The sequence below is a fragment of the Pygocentrus nattereri genome, chromosome 20 (genome assembly GCF_015220715.1).
Source record: "Pygocentrus nattereri isolate fPygNat1 chromosome 20, fPygNat1.pri, whole genome shotgun sequence".
NCBI lineage: Eukaryota > Metazoa > Chordata > Actinopteri > Characiformes > Serrasalmidae > Pygocentrus > Pygocentrus nattereri.
Genome location: NC_051230.1, coordinates 11,703,157 through 11,722,697, shown reverse-complemented (window position 1 = coordinate 11,722,697; position 19,541 = coordinate 11,703,157). Strand labels below are relative to the sequence as shown.

General features: G+C 38.6%; 1 protein-coding gene across 5 annotated transcripts in view; it reads right to left on the bottom strand.

The window, feature by feature from the left end:
* The window catches only part of LOC108423694 (regulator of G-protein signaling 3-like), a 46,993-nt gene that overhangs the window by 5,836 nt on the left and 21,616 nt on the right, over positions 1-19,541 (bottom strand). For 3 of the 5 annotated variants that reach the window (XM_037531778.1, XM_037531779.1, XM_037531780.1), the window contains 9 exons: positions 18,902-19,007; positions 18,102-18,471; positions 17,688-17,736; positions 16,516-16,772; positions 16,325-16,408; positions 9,706-9,817; positions 7,286-7,329; positions 5,507-5,629; positions 1,164-1,970 (listed from right to left, as the gene is read on the bottom strand). In XM_037531778.1, the coding sequence (XP_037387675.1) occupies positions 1,164-1,970; positions 5,507-5,629; positions 7,286-7,329; positions 9,706-9,817; positions 16,325-16,408; positions 16,516-16,772; positions 17,688-17,736; positions 18,102-18,471; positions 18,902-19,007 (1,952 nt within the window). Of the gene's footprint in view, positions 1-1,163; positions 1,971-3,406; positions 3,751-5,506; positions 5,630-7,285; positions 7,330-9,705; positions 9,818-16,324; positions 16,409-16,515; positions 16,773-17,687; positions 17,737-18,101; positions 18,472-18,901; positions 19,008-19,541 lie in introns of those variants that run through there. The other 2 variants (XM_037531781.1, XM_037531782.1) reach the window with 2 other exon arrangements.

Below are 19,541 nucleotides of genomic sequence, written 5' to 3'. Positions count from 1 at the left end.
GAAGTCCAAGGTGAAAAACCCAGCAGCTTTAATCAAGCAAAAGATGATAATCAGACAGGCTAGAGGAGGGATGTCATACTCCAGGCTTTGGGGAGCCACAGCATTGCACAGTTTAGCATTCTACCTCATTAAACATAACAGATTCAGTTCATCAGTTAATTAGCAAGGCCATTGTGACATGAATCTGCTATGTTAGAGGAGGGAAAACAATGATCTTTGCAGAGCTGTTGCTCTCTATGAGTTTTTTTAACACTCCTGAACTTAAGAGATTTTGGATGGAGAAAAAATGCTGAAGTTGGAGGACTGTTCAATTCCATTTCTTTTTCCTGTTCCCCTCCACTCTCTCAAGCCCTGTATCTGCATCATTTATATGTGATACAAGTTTTCACTTCTTGAAGAAAGTGATAACAGCCAAACTATGACACACTCCACTGTCTGAGTAAGTTAAGCCAACATTAGATAAGGTTTAGCTAGTGTTTAATTTTGAGAGACTGCAGGTAACTGAATTTGGCACATACAGAGAACAAGTCTAATGTACAAAGTATTAGATGGGGTACTGGAATTGTGGGCCAATGCCAGTGATATTTTATACCTACATATGTGATGAGGCCGATGCATGAACATTTATATGATATCAAATTTGGACTATATCCAACTGGCTTGGCATTACAGAGAAATGCAACTTTTATTTCTGTAGGGCAAATAATTCAGTAATATCAATAAAATGTAGACCGTCTATGGCACTACTTGATGTCTTGCCTACTTGACTACAGTTTTTCAGATTCCTTTTCTGTTCTCAAATCAAAAGTTTGACAGTCCAAAAATGGTTTGCCCTTCAGGATGTTGGGGGTGGGGGGATTCCCCCAAGGACAAGTGTGGAGTGGAAGCTGTAAGAGAGTCTGTCTTTTCCAGATTTAAAAAAATAAACTGTCATATGAACTTAATTTCCTTTTAATCCAAAAATCAGCATATATGGACTTCCTCACTATAAAATGCAATTGCAAATAATAATATCTTGGATTCCAAATTCTAAACATACTCTTTGGACCAGTCCACATGGTCTATTTTGGAAATTAGGCTGCAAAAAAGCCCAATTTGAACTATCATGAAAAGAAGGCATTTACAAATATCCATGTTTATTTGACTGCAGGCCTGAAACCTACCCTCCTTCCAGTGAAGAGCAGGCAAATATGGTGGACAGACCCCCCATTCTTGTTGAGCTCCTTCCTCAGAGTCTGAGGGGAAGGGATAGTCCAGCGCTCCTGCGTCTCCCTGCCGCTGTCTAGGCAGTGAATGGCCTGGTCAGAGATGAAACGTGGGGAGCGGGGCTCCTGGAGCAGGCTGCCCTCACTGTGAGTGCGCCGGTGAAGGGAGCGCTGTACGCACAACCCTCCACTCTGCTGCCCCCTGCTGGGTGATGTCTCCACCAGGCTCCTCCTCTTCAGATAGCCTTCATCACTGTCATCTTCCTCCTCCTCCTCCTCCTCCTCATTATCGTCATCATCAGTGGACGGAGAGGTCAGCGGGTCTGGCTTGAAGGAGCGGTCCAGGCACAGTTTGGGAATGATGAGAGGTGAGGATGAAGAGGATGAAGACGTGGGACGGGCGCCCACGCTTACTGTCTCTGAGGCGCTCTCGCCCTCGCCCTGCTCCCTTCTCTCCAACTCCACCTCCTGTTCGCCTCTCTTTGGCTCCTTTTCCCTCTCCTTCCAGATGGCAGAAGTCTCCATGTACACAGCTTTAGTGGAGTCGCCAGGCGGGGGAGGGGGCTGGATGGTATCTCCGGTGCCACAGCGCAAGTCTGGATAGGAGAGGTGCTCGACGGGTGTGCTGGTTCTGGTTCTGGTTCTGCTGTGGCCTGTGACTGGGGACCCAGAGGGACAAGATGGAGAGCAAGGTTCTGAAACACCCTGTGGTCCAAAGCCAAGCAACCCTACATCAGCCTGATCTCCAGCTTTTGGCTCCAGCATCTGCCAAGAAAGCAAATGTAGCATTAAGTGAAATATTTTATTATAATATATATATATATATATATATATATATATATATATATAGAGAGAGAGAGAGAGAGAGAGAGAGAGAGCACTTTTCTTAGATCCAGAGTCACTGTAGAAGATGTGAAAAAAATCATAATGCATACAGTACTGGGCAAAAGCCAGAGACAAGTTTTTTTCTATTTTAGAGAAAACTGAGAAATACACTAAAGCTTCAACTAAATATACTATTTTGCAGTATTCAGTGTTTTCAGTATACACTTTTTTCATTTTAAAGAAATCTGTAGTGATTGTTCTGAGAACATTGGACTGTCTTCTCACAGTGGAAGAATGGACAGAAACACCTGTGGATTTTTTGCAGATCTGAAGCAAGAGTGGAGCTTGATTTTCTCCTCTCTCTGAAAAGTTTAACGACTGGTTATTTGATGGTGACAGTTTTTGTGATTATTAGCAGTCCCTCTTTGTCCAGGTCTTTGAATTTTTTTTTCCAGTTTTGGAAACTATTTTTTGGTAATAAAGCCACTTCCAGACATCAGTATTACATTATTACAGTACACTGTAAAAAAATCAGTTTTGAAGTCAGATTAAGCAAAATAACAGTCTAAATGAACAAAAGCAATGCTCATCACTGTTCTTCATGCTCAAGCATTAAGCCCTCAAAATGAAACTGTCAATTTCCGTTTTTTCACAGTGTAATATTACATCACCACATAATCAGTATGTATAAAGATGGGATGGGTTATTTTCAGTGACTCTGAACAGCCAAAAAGTGACATATATTGCACTTGATAGCAAACAGAAACACTATATAATGCAATTTCTTGCCAAGAGTCTTCTGCATTTTGCTATATTGTTTGACAGCTGAGCAACCAATAGCAGAATCCTTCAACCATGGCCATCAATTGTGTTATTATATAAACACGTTTTATGCCACCTCTGATATCTTCCATGCCAGGAAATTACAGCATGGTGATGGCACAGCATTAAGGAAAGAACACTCACCTCTATGGGTTCAATGTACTTTGAAAGTAGTACATTGTCACAAAAATTAGAGCTTAACTGCACTTTCTGAGCCTTGTTTAGCAGCGAACATCAACAAACATTTCAATCCGATGTGCTAAACAACAGAATCCAGCTTGAGTAAATACAGTAAATCCTCGTGAGTACTGTAAATACATCAAGGTCTGTGACAGTAATACTGTCTAAACAAGCACAGCTCATGCATGTTAGAACCTCATCTATGAGCATAATGTTTAAGCAATAATATATCAGTGAAATGTCAAAATATACCATACATATGTCAAAAATTACCATGCACTGCAAGCAGATTAATAGCTAATATGACATCACAGATTTCAGAAATATTATGCAAGTCAAATCACTTTAAAATGATGCAAATACACTGAACATACCCTGAAAAAATGTTGCACACACACTGAAAAGGCATTATCTGGATGACCTCACCTTCGCAAACGATCCAATGTTTATCTCCTAAAGACAAATGTGTTCTTTCATCACAGCAGCATGCAGAACAGCTCTCAGTCACATCTCTATCCCTCCCTCTCCCTCTCCCTCTCTCTCTTTCTCTCCCTAAGTCACATGTGCGTATCTGTTTGTGCTAGTCTGATTAATGATGTCGCTGCTGCATCAATTGTTGCTAATGCCAACCCAAGGGGCACTAGTCGCAGAGGAGGCTGAGGAAGAGATAAAGCGAGCGAGAAAGAGAGAGAGAAAAAGAGAGACAGAAATCTGATTTTCTCCCTCATCCTCGTCGAAGGGAAATGGAATAAAATGCTAAGATGCAACTCATTTACACACACACACACACACACACACACACACACACACACACACACACACACACACACACACACACACACACACACAGATGCTTGGCTAGACAGGACTTGTATGCACACCTTATAAGGATGAGTCCATAGTGAGTGAGTATGGAATCACTAGTTATAGTCTATAAATGTCTTATGAATGTTATTCAGTTGAATAACATACAGTGTATGTACAGTGTGTGTGTATGTGTGTATGTGTGTGTGAGTGTGCTATGGATGTAAATGCCTCAGTGCACGTTGTCTAACTGCATTAATTTTGAAATGTTAGAATCATTTATAATTTAAATTATTTATAATATAAATCAAGGATCAAACTAAGAAAATATTTTAACACATTGAAAAATTAGTGGCATTAATCATTTATTGCATTAATGTGTTATTAACATGCTAATTTTTACACTGATAGGTAAATACTAATGCTAAAGTGGGACATTTTTCATATTTTCAATTTTACAACACTTTTTAGCATGATCCCCAAGTCAAATAATCTGATGTGATTTCTTTACAAACACCTTAAATCTATTACACCATAAAAATTCAAGAGCTACATGAAAATTCATAATTGATGTCTGGGTGTCAGTGGACAATTTTCTATACCCACACTATACAGCTTGCGAAACAGGTTATTTGTTGCAGAAAACTCTAACACAAGCTTCTGGAACTCCTGGTGGGGAAGAGAACCTCCTTTTGGATAGTATTTACTATTGGTAATTAAGATTAAGTTAAGTTTAAGATTAAGTGATACTTTTTTGATCCCACAACCACCTTCGCATTTAACCCATCCGTGAAGTGAAACACCACATACACACAAGTGAACACAAACACACTAGGGGGCAGTGAGCACACTTGCCCGGAGTGGTGGGCAGCCCTATCCACGGCGCCCGGGGAGCAGTTGGGGGTTAGGTGTCTTGCTCAAGGACACCTCAGTCATGGACTGTCAGCCCTGGGGATCGAACCGGCAACCTTCCGGTCACAGGGCCAGCTTCCTAACCTCCAGCCTGCGACTGCCCCCAAATATAATCATTATCATTGACGTGTAAAGAAATAAGAAACACAGCAAATTGGTTTTCACCCAAAAATCTCCTCAGCAGCTGCCCCAGCTTATCAGCAACACCCTGTCCCATGTTGCTAATATGTTGTTAAAACTGTTTAGAATAAAACCATTAAAAATGATTTTTTAACATTATTTTTTTACATTTTATGCTGTATTCTTACAACTCACCTCAACATTTTCAAACTCCAAATCAAGGTTTATTTCTTTGTTTGCTTCGCACTGCTGTGTAATTTTCCTTATTCATTTTCATAATCCTGGTTTCAAACACAGAACCTCAACAATTTAACACCTTCCTTCCACTGGATGAACTCAGTATCAACTGTTGATCACTGAAGTATAAACACCTGAAAATACAGAGTATCAAGCTTATGTGTCCCAATTTACACTCTGTTCCAATTTACCAATATTCACCAGGGTGCATTATTTTCAGTTTATATTTCACTATTGCATAAACAGCTCCTCCAGCGACATTTGCCTATTCAATGTATTATTAAAATATAATAATATATAATTATTTTTTTTAATAATCACATAAAATAACCAAACAATCAAATTGCAGTGAGTTTCATGAAACCCTGAATCGTGCCCTAAAGATCATAAATGTGTTGTACCTGATCAGGGCCCATTCTCTCCCTCAGGGCAAGCTGCTTGTTAATATTATCTCTCAAGCACTGGTACACTCTTCTCTTCTGCTCAGCTGAAAAGGCCTCCAAACTGAACAGACACTCAGTTCTCTACAGAGATAGAGAGAGAAAGATTTAAACCCATCATTCAAACACATGTCTCTTTCATTTGGCTGAGAGGCTGCTGATATGTGGTTTATTCTCAGGGTTTTATTATGTGTGTCCGTGCAGCGCTGGCAACCTTTGTCTTACACGATACGTGGACTGACAAAGGAGAGAAAGCAAAGACGAGAGGTACACACACTGTCACTCACCAATCAGTGTGTGTGTGTGTGTGTGTGTGAGTGACAGTGTGTGTATGTGTGTGTGTGAGATGTTGTCAGGGAGATGGGCAGATGGCTGTGTGTTCAGCGCTTCGCCTCTGCGCGTATTTGCTGGACTGAGCCGTCTGTCTTGCTGACATGTCTACTCTGCTGAGAGCAACGGACTTGGAACACCGCTCGCACATGACGTACACGCCGATATAATTAAGAGTCGCTCAATCTAATGGAGATGCTACTGACATCCTGTAAACATTTATAACACGGTCATGCACTGTCAACAGTCTGCTGAGGATTTTAAATAGTGAGTAAATGTAAGATATTGCATTAAAGTAGCATGTAGTTAAATCTGATAAATTACATTCAGGTCCTTAATGGAGAATTACACAGATTTTTCAAAAGTTCATTAAGAGTTGTTTGATGTGACATGCAACATTCTAGTAATTTGGAGAGTCATAATTGTTCACAGCAGTGGTGACAGGAACCAGACATATGAAGAGTGTAATGGCTCTAAATTATGCTGTATGCTTATATATGCCACCTAATGTCTGAGAGGTTTTATGATTCATGCTTTAAGATAATATTTTGGAATGAAACTTATTCATTCGTTCTTGATGGAGGGGTACAAGCTGGTCATTCTAAGGCAAACTAGTCCCCAAAGACACCTATTATTCACATTTACTCATATTTAACTTTTATCACCATCACATTAAAAACTGAAGATGTGAGAAAATTTAGTTGCCAGTTTAGTACATAAGATGGTTATATTTGTGTTGCAGACTTTCAGACCTGGTTCCCATTACCAGCCGTGTAAAGAAATCCAAATTGATAGGTTTCTCTACAAGGATCCATTTTACACAAAACACTCTTATTTACTTTGTTTACTTCTCAGTCATTTAAAAATGCTGAATTCTCCTTTAAGACGCTAGTTGGCTTAATATTTGGTGGTAAAATTAACCCTCAGAAGTCATTATTATTGTGGTTTTGAAGTTATTATTGTGGTTTTGCTAAAAGTTCAATTTCCATTACTAAATTATTTATCTTTAATCACATCATTGCATTGTAAATCTCACAGTTACATAATTAATTATGTTTACATTTCTGAATGACATTGAAAAACATGGTAAAAATGCAATACTTTTTTTCCTTTCAACAGAAAATGACTGTGTGTACAACAATAACTTTTCATCAACTTCAAATCATAACCTTCTACTTTCAAACACTAATGTCATACAGATTGAACGTTTAGAATCTGCACTTTAAAGACAATTAATACTTAATAAAAATGAATTCATTTATATATAAAAGATTAATCTATATATAAATTAGTACAAAATTATAGCATGCTTATATTACTGCTAGTGATGACTGCAACTTCTAGAACTTAATTAATATTAATATTAGGTGTTGACTGTGGGGTAAAGAAAACAAGTGTAAGAGCTCTCACCTCTACTCTGTAGGAGACGTACAGCCGCAGCTTGTCTGCTGGAACTGGAAAGTAAAAAAAAAAAAACAGATGTTTGTCTTAAAGGACTCACATCATGGCAAACGGAATTTTTCTCACATTTTTTTTATAAAATACATTGAAGTAGTATGCAAACACTGTTAAAGCTTCAAACATACTGTTCACTTCTCAGTCCAAATAGTCCATATGTGCTAACTAAGCTGAATTCACTGCTTTCATGAAGTCACACAACCCATAATGCTTGCATATAGATGTCTATTTAGCCTGCAGCCATTTAGCCCTGCCTATTCACACTGAAGTTCTATAATTATCAGAAAAGATCATTATTAAACAAGGTACAATACAGGGCAGCCAATCAGAAAAGAGCTGAAAAAAGTAACAAGGTACAGGGATAAAGAGAGATGGGAAAATAGTAAAAATGAATTATGACTGTGTTAGGTATGTAAAAACACAAATTATTTAGGATTAAAAACAATAAATAACAAATACTATTTTCACTTCAGAAAATTTGCTCTCCTCTAAGACGGATGCAGAGCTTTTGTGAAAATTCCACTTTCGGTTTCACTAACAGCCCTATTAATGTAATAAACAGTCATTAGTGTTGATGGTACCTTCTGCAGCGAGGGTGCCATAAATATAACCTTCAGATATAAGACTGCCGCTAAACATAAAGGCAGTAGGAGTAGGGGGGAAAATGCCAGCTATAGTACGCCTTCGGATATTTCTATCCATCATCAGGAAGACGAAGAATACACAGGCCCTCCCAAGCTGGCTGGAACGGTCTCTACCGGAGACAAGGCCATTGTTCATGGCAGACAGCAGCGCAGCGGAGAGAAGCACTGTATCGTCTCAGAGAACTTCTCTTACACAACGCGCACACACACACTCACAGACACAGCCCTGCCGCCTCCTTCCTGACTGCTGCCGTGGTTCATACACACAGTCACAAATAACTCAGGGTGGAGCTCGTTCACATCCCCTCCTCTCTAAACAATCAACTCAGAGATGGATCATACACTTTCTCACACAGACACAAACACGCATACGCATACAGCTGGATTTCTGGATCCAGCTCCATTTCTCACTTCAGTAAATAGAGGAACAGTTCAACATCAGGCTAATTTGTTTCAAGGGACCAGCTGGGCCAGCAAGTAAAACTGTGGCGAGAGCCAGCTGTTCATTAAAGCGATAGTTCAAATCAAACTTACACATTTGACCCATTACACCAAATATAGTCAGAACATATTTGGTGTCTAGCGTTTGTGTCTTTAGTAGTGCTGCCAAATGATTAAAATAGTTAATCATGATTTATTGCTTTCATGTTTTGTGTCTGTCAAATTTGAAAGATTTTTTTTTCCATTTATGTATGATTGGACAAAATCAGCTTCAGCAGAATGTTTTAAAAACTTTTTCATAAATTCAGTAACATTATTGTAATGTGAAGTGAATGCTCAGTTCACAAACAGCACACAAGCAGCTAGGCCTTAGGCTGGAACTACAGATGGTTTGAAGGGTGAAAAAAAAGGATTAACAGTGTGAGTATTTTAATTAACTGTTATTATTTTAAATAAATAATCATTCATCACAATAAAGCATCATTAACATGTTGACTTTGACACTAATACTCTTTAGTTTTGCACTGGAGCTACAAATATGTGAAGACACAAGACTAATGTAGCTAACAAGTAATGAAAGCTTATAGCCACCATTTAGCATTCAGGAGAGAGTGCAGTCACATTTACAGCACATTACCAAAGATTTTCCTATTTAGTAAATCTTTTCACCACATACAGCGCTTCCCTAAAAATACAGATACAGAGTGATGCACTCAAATCCATCTATGTTAATCACTGTTGCCTTTTCTATCAGCCACATGCTGCAAGCAGTAGCAGCGCAACATTAGTTACACTTGGACTGTCTTTGCTGCCTTCCTCTTTAAAAGCATGTACAAGTAGTGGGTTTTGAGGAACATGATTGGTTGCTGGGGCGTTGCTTCACTAAATGACCTCAATAATCTCAAACAGACACCTCTCATAGTTAGAATCAGTTGGGACCCTGATTTTCTACACTTTTGTCTATTTTTACATATAATACTGTTTTACAGTGCCAGAAATCACATAAGCAAGACTATTTCAGAGATCCTAACAAGTTGACACTGTTTGAGATGTGTGGAATGAATGATGCTAAATGGTGAGATAAGCTTCCAATACTTGTTATTTACATTAACCTTAAATCTTCAGTATAAAAATAACCCCCGTCATTGCCAATGGACACAAAGTTGTATTACACATTTCAAAACCTCCACAACAATAACAGCAAAAACACATAAGACATAAACCAAATTATGGTCCAATCAAATAAAAGCTGAACACAGTGTGGTTCAGAGATGTGAGAGAACATACCATCCTGCAGCTGAATTTGATGGAGGTAGAGTGGACTCTGTAGCACATTGCATCGGCCTGGCTCGTCCTCTCTGGTCAGGAGTATCAGGTCGGTGTAGATGAACACTGTGGCCTACAGGGGGCGAGAGAGTCAATGATGAAACCAAACTGCAAACATCACACCATCACTGGCCTGCTTCAGTCAATCTCACTCAGAGGAGACCTTATACAGTAAAATACTAATGCAAAGTGTCCTTTCTGTTAGCTTTTGCATTATGCATGCATTCAGTCTTTTTCTGTCAGGAAAAGAGGACACAATATACATGCAGATGTATAATTAAGCACAACAGGCAACACAAAATAAGAAAATATGCTTTGATCTTGCTTCCTCTTTGGTAGAAGTTGTCCACTGAAAGGAAGGAAATACATTTACATATATTTTTTACATTAATGTATATATTAAAAACAGACACTAATACATATATTTAATGTAAATATTCATGTTCATGTATTTTAGTGTATTGGCATTTATACACTGAATACACCAGGATGTATTTACAATGCGTACAAGGTGATTATGTTGTTTTAGATGAATAGTACAACTTAAATATATGTGAAGAAGTAAGCACACCCAATGAACGATTTAGGCCTTTTCATCATATTTGGACAGAGATATCTGTGAAAATGTTGCCATGCTTTTGAAATGAACAGAAATGCATTTTTTATGTGGAAAAAGTATATTCCTACATATAGCACTACTCCTGAAACTCCTGAATTAAATCTCAAATATCTGTTCTGGTTTGCCTAGATCAAAAGAGCTCTCTGTGGCCTTCAGAAAGAAGTGTGTAGATGCCTATGAGACTGTGAAGGGGTTTTAAAAGATTTCCAGAATTGGAAATCAATAATTCCATGACCCACACAACCCACAATCCGCCCTTGGCAAATTTAACCCAGGAGCAGAACATAAGATGCTAAAAGAAGTCTATGAATCCCAAAATTTCATCACAGGATCTGCAGGTAGCACTTGCCACTTGTTGATGCTAATGTGCATGCTTCTATCATTAGAAAGGGACTGTATAAATTTGAGCTACATGCGAGGTTCACCAGGAGAAAGCCTGTTCTGTCTAAAAAGAACACTGGGGCAAGACTAAAGTTTGCTAATGAATATCTAAGCGAGGATCAGGACATCTGGAATACTGTGCTTTGGAAAGACAAAAGCTGTTTGGCTACAGTACCAGAAGCCACATTTGGTGCATAGAGAACATAGCATTTGATCAGAAGAAGTTTATAATAAATACAGTACCAAATACAAAATGCAAATTTCTGTGGTGGAAATATTACGCTTTGGGGCTGCTTTACTGTTTTCAGCTTGGGCTATGAATTTTCTTTCATATCAGCAAATGTGATACAGGATACTGATGGATAAACATGGAAATCTGCCAAGGAATGGCTAAACAGCAAGGAAAGGGGGGTTCAGGGATGGTCTGAACAAAGCCCAGATCTGATTCCCATTGAAATGCTGTCATCCTGGCAGTCATCGTATACCTAATCAATATCAATAACATCAATTACAACCACAATTCCAATGAAGTTGGGACGTTGTTTAAAATAAAAACAGAATATGATCATTTGCAAATCCTTTTCAACCTATATTCAATTGAATACACTACAAAGACAAGATATTTAATGTTCAAACAGATAAACTTTATTGTTTTTTGCAAATATTCACTCATTTTGAGTTTGATGTCTGCAACACGTTCCAAAGTTGGGACAGGGGCATGTTTACCACTGTGTTACATCACCTTTCCTTTTAACAACACTCAATAAGCGTTTGGGAACTGAGGACACTAATTGTTGAAGCTTTTTCGGTGGAATTCTTTCCCATTCTTGCTTGATGTACAACTTCAGTTGCTCAACAGTCCGGCGTCTCCGTTGTTGTATTTTGCACTTCATAATGCACCACACATTTTCAATGGGAGACAGGTCTGGATTGCAGGCAGGCCAGTCTAGTACCCGCACTCTTTTACGATGAAGCCACGCTGTTGTAACATGTGAAGAATGTGGCTTGGCATTGTCTTGCTGAAATAAGCAGGACATCCCTGAAAAAGACGTGTTGCACATGTGGCTCCAAAACCTGTATGTACCTTTCAGCATTAATGGTGCCTTCACAGATGTGCAAGTTATCCATGCCATGGGCACTAACACACCCCCATACCATCAGAGATGCTGGCTTTTGAACTTTGCGCTGATAACAATCAGGACAGTCCTTTTCCTCTTTGGGCCAGAGGACACGACGTCCATGATTTCCAAAAACAATTTGAAATGTGGACTCGTCAGACCACAGGACACTTTTCCACTTTGTGTCAGTCCATCTCAGATGAGCTCGGGCCCAGAGAAGCCGGCAGCGTTTCTGGGTGTTGTTGATATATGGCTTTCGCTTTGCTTGGCAGAGTTTTAAATTGCACTTGTAGATGGAGCGACAAACTGTGTTCACTGACAGTGGTTTTCTGAAGCCCTAAAATGTTCCTGAGCCCATGTGGTAATATCCATTACAGAATGATGTCAGTTTTTAATGTTGTGCCGCCTGAGGGATCGAAGGTCATGGGCATTCAATGTTGTTTTTCTGCCTTGCTGCTTACTTGCAGAGATTTCTCCAGATCCTCTGAATCTTTTGATGATATTATGGACTGTAGATGATGAAATCCCTAAATTCCTTGCAATTGCACATTGAGAAATGTTGTTCTTAAACTGTTGGACTATTTGCTCACAGAGTTATTCACAAAGTGGTGAACCTCCCCCCATCCTTGCTTCTGAATGACTGAGCCTTTCAGGGATGCTCCCTTTATACCCAATCATGACACCCACCTGTTTCCAATTAACCTGTTCACCTGTAGAACAGGTGATTTTTGAGCATTCCTCAACTTTCCCAGTCTTTTCTTGCCCCTGTCCCAACTTCTTTGGAACGTGTTTCAGGCATCAAATTCAAAATGAGTGAATATTTGCAAAAAACAATAACAAGTATCTGTTTGAACATTAAATATCTTGTCTTTATAGTGTATTCAATTGAATATAGGTTGAAAATGATTTGCAAATCATCGTATTCTGTTTTTATTTATGTTTTAAACAACGTCCCAACTTCATTGGGGTATTGGAGCTGTTTTTCAGGTCCATATTGAAACCTAATTGAAGAACAAAAGGATGAATTGAGATAATTAGTTGAGGATAAGAGTTTGTTTTACACAATGTCCCAACTTCATTGGAATTGGGGTTGTACTTTACAAGAATTTTTCACACAAATTCACACTTACTGCCCATAGAAATATTTTTCTTGGTATGAGACTTCCCTAGAGTACTGTATATTGAGCATATATTTTTAGTATTTCTACACATAGAGTGACGTAAACAATTTAGCATTTGTTTTAACAGCATTAACCAATGCAGTGGTTGGTGGTTAGGTTCTCAGTGCTTTATAGCTCAGTGCTTTATAACCAGTCTGTTCTGATTCCCACAGAAAAGCCAGCTGGCCAGTTCGGAGTGTTTGTCTCTATCGGCGTTCCAGCCTGGAGCAAAGCCAACCTAATAAACTCAGCAGCTCCAAATCACAGGCAAACACACACACACAAATACACATTAGCGCTAGGACACTAGAGGAATGTGCGCTAGTGATGAACAGCTCATCCTTATTAAACACACTTTACAAATGCCAAACTCCTCAGCATGTTACACATACAGGTCCCCAAAGAGAATTAAGGTCAGTTCGAAGCAGTGCCTGGTGAGAAAGCACAACAAGTGGACCAAAGAAGGGAAAGGAGAATTGCTATAGATACAAAGTGAATCAGAGTGGCTATTGTAGCCCAGAGAGATTTATCTGTGCTCAATATGACTCAAGCTGTGTTATCTAGAGGTCAAGTTATTCCCAAACCGAGGGTTCCTCAATACCTGCTGCTGCAAGAAAACATGAACCCAGGTGTCTCCTTCCCTAAGCCTCACAAGCATGAATCTGATTAGTATTCAACATTGTCGCTACTGAGACTAATATTCCTCCATTTCTCAAACAACTGCCCAGTGAAATGGATCTATATCAGAAGGTAATGTTTCATGTATCTCAAGAAGTGCAGGCCTAGCCTCCTCATGGGGAGGCATCATGAGAACTAGCTAAAAACCTGACTGGACAAAAAAGTCAATTCTGCAGTAAGGAGACACCATGGCTGAGCAATGGGGGTCACCTTCAAGGCTAGAAAGCAAGATGTTATATGAATCCCCTCTCATGCATTTCACCCATGAAGGCAATTTAAGCAGTACTCTCTTAGCTTGCATTTCAGATCCAAATCAACTCTTATCCTCAACTAATTATCTCAATTCATCCTTTCGTTCTTCAATTAGGTTTCAATATGGACCTGAAAAACAGCTCCTCTAAGCTTTAGTGTATGTAGAAATATACAACCCCAATTCCAATGCAGGTGGGACGTTGTTTAAAACATAAATAAAACAGAATACGATGATTTGCAAATCCTTTTCAACCTATGTTCAATTGAACACGCTACAAAGACAAGATATTTAATGTTTAAATGGATAGTTTTTTTTTTTTTTTCAAATATTCACTCATTTTGAATTTGATGCCTGCAACACATTCCAAAGAAGTTAGGACAGGGGCAACAATAGACTGGGAAAGTTGAGGAATGCTCAAAAAACACCTGTTTGGAACATTCCACATGTGAACAGGTTAATTGGAAACAGGTGTCATGATTGGGTATAAAGGGAGCATCGCTGAAAGGCTCAGTCGTTCACAAGCAAGGATGAGGTGAGGTTCAACACTTTGTGAACAACTCTGTGAGCAAATAGTCCAACAGTTTAAGAACAATGTTTCTCAATGTGCAATTGCAAGGAATTTAGGGATTTCATCATCTACAGTCCATAATATCATCAAAAGATTCAGAGAATCTGGAGAAATCTCTGCAAGTAAGCAGCAAGGCAGAAAACCAACATTGAATGCCCATGACCGTCGATCCCTCAGGCGGCACTGCATTAAAAACCGACATCATGCTGTAATGGATATTCCCACATAGGTTCAGGAACACTTCAGAAAACCATTGTCAGTGAACACAGTTTGTTGCTCCATCTACAAGTGCAAGTTAAAACTCTGCCAAGCAAAGCGAAAACCATATATCAACAACACCTAGAAACGCCAACGGCTTCTCTGGGCCCGAGCTCATCTGAGATGGACTGACACAAAGTGGAAAAGTGTCCTGTGGTCTGACGAGTCCACATTTCAAATTGTTTTTGGAAATCATGGACGTCATGCCCTCCGTGCCAAAGAGGAAAAGGACTGTCGGATTGTTATCAGCGCAAAGTTCAAAAGCCAGCATCTCTGATGGTATGGGGGTGTGTTAGTGCCCATGGCATGGATAACTTGCACATCTGTGAAGGCACCATTAATGCTGAAAGGTACATACAGGTTTTGGAGCAACATATGCTGCCATCCAAGCAACGTGTTTTTCAGGGTCGTCCGTTTATTTCAGCAAGACAATGCTAAGCCACATTCTGCACATGTTACAACAGTGTGGCTTCATCATAAAAGAGTGCAGGTACTAGACTGGCCTCCCTGCAGTCCAGACCTGTCTCCCATTGAAAATGTGTGGAGCGCAAAATACAACAACGGAGACCCCGGACTGTTGAGCAATTGAAGTTGTACGTCAAGCAAGAATGGGAAAGAATTCCACTGAAAAAGCTTCAACAATTAGTGTCCTCAGTTCCCAAATGCTTATTTATTGTTGTTAAAAGGAAAGGTGATGTAACACAGTGGTAAACATGCCCCTGTCCCAACTTCATTGGAATGTGTTGCAGGCATCAAATTCAAAATGAGTGAATATTTGCAAAAAACAATAAAGTTTATCTGTTTGAACATTACATATCTTGTCTTTTTAGTGTACTTAATTGAATATAGGTTGAAAAGTATTTGCAAATCAACATATTCTGTTTTTATTTATGTTTTACACAATGTCCCACTTCATTGGAATTGGGGTTGTACAAAGTCTGCAGAAAAAAGAATAAAAGTTCCCATCATTTAAATTTTTAAAATAAGATTTTGATGTAGTATGTAAATAATGCTTAAGTGTCAAAATGCACAACTCACTTTAGAGTCCATATGGTCCATATATAGATGGAGACTAAGCTGCAAAAACAGCCTGTTTTGAATACATTGTTTTCATGATGTAACAAAATACACTTTAAATTAAAACAGTAAATCATTTTTTGAAGTGCATCTACATATACCCACCTATTCAGGCTACCGTAGTCTAGTCCTGCTCTTTCATTCTTAAGTTAGTGTTTACTTATAAAAAAAGAAGAACCATTTTTATTGGTAATTATATTTTTACACTTCATAAAAGGCAGCTGCTGCTTTTACATGATCTTAATAAAATGAAGTTATTAGGATTTCACAATCTGACAGTGATGCTATATGGCTTATAGCATGAACTTTTCTTTTATTACGTGTACAAGGAGTAAAAAATAAGTGATGTGGTATCATTATCAGCCACATCAAGGCATAATTCACAGGCTATTGTTACCAGCCTGAATATTTTCCTCTGTTTATGACAGAAAACCCTTGTGAGCAGATAAATAATGTTTCTAGCCTTACCTTAAGTGACATGTGTGTGCTGTCATGAAGGATCATCTCTTCAGATAATAGCAGAGTTCTGTCCGGGCTGCACAGGTCCAGAGGCTAGAACAAAAGTCAATTTGTATAGTATGGGTATCACAGAGACAGATCTAATTTATTTAGTCATAATAGGCACAATAACCACATGAAAACAGCCAAAAGAACCATACCTGCACAAACACTGGGAAGATCAGGATTTTAGGGGCCAGGGTGACATACGTGCCGTAGTTTGAGTGGGGGAGATGGGACTGGACGATAGTGCAGTTCTGGTAGTTGGCAAAGCTTTGTCTGTATGCTGAAGGGGGTATGGTAGCGGTCTTGCTGTTCACAGACCTTCTCAAGGTGGCTCGTGCCTCCAGTCCAGTGTCTTGTAGATATCCAGTGCTCTGCTGAAGACCTCTGGAGGGATGAGTCTGATAGATTCTCCCTAAACAAAACAGCAGCAATTAAAGCAATAAGTCCCAGGATGCCATGCATTACTGTGATTTTATCATGGTTTATCATGGATGTAAGGCATGATGTGAAATGGATGCAGTGCCTAAATCACTTTAAATATAGTAAAATCACTGTAATGTACTATTAAACAATATTATAAAATACTTAATAATGCAATAAACAATTATTCCACAAAGCAATGTAGTTCATGGGCTGCAGTTGCCAAAAACATGAAATCAACTATTATAATTTGAATGGCATTTTTTAAATAAACTGCTAAATTAGTATGGAATTCAATTAATATGTATGGTCATACACATATACATGGACTACTTTACATCTTTGAATGTGCCTCAGCCAATCAGATTTTAGAACCGTAACTACGTTTTATGATAGAGACGAAAAGCAATAGATTCATCTTATTTCAAATAATGATGTCAAAATGAGGGTTATAGTGATTTAGAAGCATTTGCCCAAACCATCTGCTATTCTCTATTATAAGTAAGGATGAATCAATTAGCATCAGAATCATATCTGTATCACATTGGTATTGCCACACCTTTGCTTAAAAAAAACATTGGTACTGGACAGATGTTATATTTGAACAATATTACTGATGATGTACTCTGTAAGAGCAGAATGTTTAGGCAAAGCTCACTAATGCTCTAAAATGTCTGCATTTTACTCATTTTCCTGTATTTGTAACAATACAGATGTTAGATATTACCCTAATCCTGATTTAGTTATTTTTTAAACATTTTGTAAATGCTTATGTAGAAGTACATTTATGTATGAAAAATTATAAATATTGCATAAAGACAGAGCCCATAATTTCTATAAAGAGACATCCCTAATTATAATAGAGCACATAAGTCAGTTTAAATGAAATATATTTATACTTTCTTACCAAGGGTTCCTAGTGTTCCATTACTGTCTGGATAAACAGGCTGTAATATCTAAAAGTAAAACATACATTTAGCAGACATCTAAAGAAAGCAATGAAATACTATATTCAATCAAATGTAAAAAAAAAAGCATATTCAAAAGCATTTTTTTCAAGGCAAACAACTCAAGCATATGGACTGGTAGAAAACCCTATATAAAAGCTTTAGGAAGACTGAGGCTGTGCTGCAGTGAGAGTTCCTGTGTGCTGAAGTGAAAAACATATGTCCCTGATGTGAAAATGCCTGAAGGTTACAGCTCAGAGCATGCCATGTTGGCTTAGTCATGCTCAAATCAAGCAGAAAAGGAGCAAAAATGTATAGTAAAGTATTGATATGATGCTGCAAGGCTTGAGAATTAGTTCTAGATGAATCAATACCTGATTTCCTGGGTTGACAGGGGAAAGGATGATATAATTGTCGCCATTTGATGATGTCACACGGGTGCCCTTGAGGGTCTGAGTGCGTGTTTTGTAGTCGTTCTCTTCCCGTTTCCCTGTCCATGACCATGTCGGTTCCCCTGCTCCACTTCCTGTGCTCTCAGAGTTGCTTCCTTTCTTGCGGCGTCCAAGTTTATGGTTAGAGGGCCGAGAGAGCAGTGGTGGGGTTTTGCTTTGGGTCTTGGCGGTGGGGGAGAGAGTGTCAAAACCGCTGGGTTTATATGACGGTCTGTGAATCAGGCCTTCGTAGTAGGGCTTCATGACTGGCACTGTTCTCCACACCACCACAGTAATCTCATTACGGCAGTTTCTAAAGAGAAGAGGATATTTTAGAAGTGTCAAGGGTATAAAGATTGATTAATAATATCCTATATCTAATATGTAATTTAATTGCCAGCATTTTTAAAATATTGTCCGTGAGGCATCTTGTGTTATGACTCATTCAGATGAACATCAGGGTGGACAATCTCTCACTTGTTAATTACTATTGTGATATTTGCCTTTGCTATACTGATGTCATGATGCTGCAATATGAAAATAAATAGCCAAATCAATTACAATCATGTGCTGTGAGCATCCTGACTGAATCTCAGATGTCTATCACCAAGCTATTCTGAGTTACATTCACTATCATGTTTTAATATACTACATGGTATTTCACAATTGCAATGAATTGACAAATTGTTCTATGCCACCCTGCAGGGCATGCTTTTGATGATTTCACAGTTAATATCACAGACCTGATGGCATGGGCCAGGTCCACACATTTCCAGTGCTCAACAGGTTGGCCATTTAGCTGCAGTACTGTGTCCAGCTGCTGCAGGCCAGCCTGGTGAGCTGGGCCACCTTAAAGGACAAGAGAAAAAGAGACTCCACAGTAAATTACAGTTTAAAACGATGAAAAGAATAATGCTTCAAATCGTTCTAGACAGAGGCCCGTATGGAAATCTGAAATACAGTCCTATTCTTTCCTAAAGTTGGATACAGAGATAAATACATAGGTCACACACACACACACACACACACACACACACACATATATATATATATATATATATATATATATATATATATATAAGATATCTATGTGACCATGACTATACACATTCCTGAGGCAAATATAACCAAATATGTTATTCTGGGTCATGTAAAATGACAGATCAAGTGTCTAAATGCTTGTCTGAGTACATCAATATATTCTACATTGTGATTATTTAGCAATTGAAAATTAGAATAAGAAGCATAATGGGACAAATATACAAACACACAATTTATTAGGGGGAAAAAAGGGAAGAAAAAAAACACAAGATTCAAATTATACTTAGACTGGTAAAATAGTATATGTTGTAATATTAGTAAATCCCATGTATTCATCTACAT